This window comes from Tachypleus tridentatus, unplaced genomic scaffold (assembly GCF_004210375.1).
Source record: "Tachypleus tridentatus isolate NWPU-2018 unplaced genomic scaffold, ASM421037v1 Hic_cluster_2, whole genome shotgun sequence".
In the NCBI taxonomy this organism is placed as follows: Eukaryota; Metazoa; Arthropoda; class Merostomata; order Xiphosura; family Limulidae; genus Tachypleus; species Tachypleus tridentatus.
Window position 1 is genome coordinate 4,773,060 of NW_027467782.1, and position 3,196 is coordinate 4,776,255.

Genomic DNA, 3,196 nt, shown 5'->3' on the forward strand with positions numbered 1-3,196 from the left:
CTAGTAGAGGGAGGCCTGATGTTGTTCGACACCTCCTCTCTGGATACGTTCATCGTCTTTCACTTCTTTTGGTGTTTCTGCCTGAAGATGTAAATCATAATTAGTGAGGCAACAACACTCATCAATCGAAAAAAATGTTTTAATAACAATAATCAGTTAATAAACATTTTAAAAATATATAATTTATTCTTTATGTAACAATCATTTTACTATAATATGAGTAAAACCAAATAAGTGTTTATATGAAAATTGTAAATTATGAAATTGGTTTAAGATGTCTGATAAACGTTTTCTCGAAACTACGAAATATATCTCAAGCATTGTCCCAAATAGTGAGGAAGGTAATATAGAGCAGACAATACCTTTAAATAATGTTTAACATTTATGTTTTGTACGTTCACAAATACTAACTTGCTAAAACAAGATAAAACTACTGTTATAAACAAATGTTAGTTATTTTCCTCGTTTCATTGTTATATAAATTAAACATGAAAAGTTATGTAATCTGAACTACAAATGACTATAAAGAGGAAGAGTTTTCAAACTGTCTTATCATAGTTGTAACACTGTAGTAAATCACGGAGTTTATAGTACTTTAAAATATTCAATAATCTTAGTAAAGTCCAAAAGAAGACAACTGGATATTTCACTAAATGTCTGTCAGACCAATGAAAGTTGGCTGACTATAAAAACAAACACTGATGCAAAATGTCTCAAAGTGTTACTAACAAGATATGGTGGAATCACTTGTAACAAAATGGTACAAATACACTGGTACTAAACTAAGAATAATAAAATCCACATTTTAAGTAAGTTACCGTGATCTAACGATTCACAGCAATTATGTGATAACTGTTAAAAACAGAATCAGATGTTCGTAGTTACAACATAACGTCATTTCAGTGTATGTACGGTTAAAAACACAAGAAATTTGACAATATTAACAAACAAAAGGTATATTATAGTTATAGTAAGACACAAAATAACTCACTTTAATATCAGTAGTGGAAGTATGTGTGGAAATGAAAAATCACGAACAGACATTCTGACCTTTATGTTTTCAGATGTCATTAATGCTATACATAATAGCAATGGAAGTACCTTTACATTATCATATATGTTTACGTTTGGTTCTGGCTTTAGCTAAATGGATGATAATTGTCTTCCCACATGTAATAATATTGAAGAAGAGATGATTGACCAGTTTAACTAGGGTACAGACTTATCAGACCTGAATAGTATCGAACATGTATAGGTCTCTTTTGGATGAAGAATTACATGTATTCAAATGACTCTGAATGCGTGTTTTCAGTAGTTGTGGATGTCTTAACAACACTCATTGTAAGCATGCAACATCGATATGATATTGATCATACAGTTTGACATAGTATACATTACATTAAAGTGAAATGTTTTTAACTACACTAAATATTAATCATAAACGTAATATGAATGAGAAATTAATTTAATTTTGAACCAGATACAGATATTCACAGAAATTAAATATGAGAATGGTTGTAATTATTTTATAACAGTAATTTTGCATTAACATTAATAATGTACTATTAATTCCATTATATTTTAGTTGCTTCTTGCAATATATATATATATGTAGGTATAAATAAACTTGTACGAAGTGAAAGTTTAATATTAAGAGCAGATCCTTGTTATTAATGGTTATATACTGATGCTGTGTAATACTGACTACTATAAAGTAAAAGAACTTTAAACGTATACGAACCGTTGTCAGTGAATCAGAGTTTAATGACTCTTCAGGTTTGTCATCATTCACGATTGTCTTAACGCGTATCTTTAATTTAGTTTTATCAGAACCTGAAGCAGGTTTGCTCACATTTTCTGCTCTTTCTGTTTTCTTTTCTACTGTGTGATTTTCATTTATTGTTTGCAAGATGGTTGGTTCTGTTTGATTTTCCTTTAACACCATATTAGTTTCTCTTTTATCAAACTTCTTTGTCGAGACCTTCTCACACTCAGGGATCATTGAAACAGCTTCCAAAATGTCTAATTCCCTGGGGGTGATCTTTTCAGTTACAAGCTCTTGGTCTTCTAGCTTTGTATAGGCAAAAACACCACAAGAACCGAGGACGCGGTTTTTAAGGGCATTCCATTTGCCCCGGGCTTTTTCATTCATGTTGCAGAAGCAACAAAGAACGCTAAACAATAATAAAATAATAATAAATAAAAACGCGATTTATTTATTTCAGTTTTCTATATAAACAATACTATTAAAGATTAACTCTAAATAGTTGTGTTTTTTGTTGTTTTTTTTCGTAAACAAACAGATCTACAAAAACACTTGATAAATCACCATACAGAAGTTTGGTGAGAAGTGTTAACTGTAACTGAAAAGTTTGTTTACCTCATTTGTAAGGTTAATTAAACATATTCAGCTTTACTAAGTTCATATTGGTGTTTTTACAAATTAACTACCAAAGGGGCACTGAACACACTTGAAATTTTCAAATATCCAACCCTACTATTCAATTAAAAGATAATTGGGTATTGAGGTCAGATGCTCTCTCACCCCTGTTCCACATATTTTAATTATCAAGAACTGGAAGATAACATGTAGCTTACCACAAAGCAATAAGACAAATCGAAATTAGTGTTAGCTCTTCCATCCACCAAGGATATCTTACAACTGTAGGTTTGGAGGCCCAGGGTAAAGTAACCTTGAGAGAGAGAGTTGTTTTTAAAACCGTTTTACACATTGTATCGATTACAAAAAACCGAAAGAAAACTTCAAATGTAACTTAATAATAATAGTAACGTGTATAATTCTTTAAACTAAAAAATAATCTTTATTTAACATATTAAAAAAACAATTAAATAAATATGATATTTCTTACATTTATAATATATTTTCATATTAAACATTGATAACAACCTTTACAATTTGACAACTGTATATATATATTTTTCTTTACACTTTAAACAGATAATTAGCAAAGAAAAATAATGGTCATTATATTATTTGAGCTCCTTACTAGTAGACAAGTAATAGAGTTATGCAATAACTCCAACTATATAGTTATATAACATAAAATCAGTTAGGTTTTCCAACATATTTACATTGTTAGACAATATAGCAAGAAACCTACTGACTTTTCATTCCGAACATACGTGATCACACTATATAAGAAAAAATCTCAACGTTTTCTTTACGATACTTTAC

At 29.5% G+C, this 3,196-nt stretch overlaps 1 protein-coding gene across 1 annotated transcript; it reads right to left on the reverse strand.

Annotated features, from left to right (window-relative positions):
- LOC143243274 (uncharacterized) lies at positions 1-2,756 on the reverse strand. Its single transcript, XM_076487126.1, has 3 exons — positions 2,599-2,756; positions 1,742-2,174; positions 1-81 (listed from the first exon to the last, which is right to left on the reverse strand). Exons 1-3 carry the CDS (start codon positions 2,730-2,732, stop codon positions 1-3), a joined length of 648 nt encoding a protein of 215 aa, XP_076343241.1. The 5' UTR covers positions 2,733-2,756.
- Between the last annotated feature and the right edge of the window lie 440 nt (positions 2,757-3,196).

Excerpts from the sequence above, each read along its gene's own strand:
- LOC143243274 (XM_076487126.1), bottom strand. The coding sequence starts at position 2,732 with ATGTGTAAAACGGTTTTAAAAACAACTCTCTCTCTCAAGGTTACTTTA. Across the intron at positions 2,175-2,598 it reads ATTTGTCTTATTGCTTTGTG|CGTTCTTTGTTGCTTCTGCA; the intron begins GTAAGCTACATG and ends ATTATTGTTTAG. Across the intron at positions 82-1,741 it reads ACTCTGATTCACTGACAACG|GCAGAAACACCAAAAGAAGT; the intron begins GTTCGTATACGT and ends TTACATCTTCAG.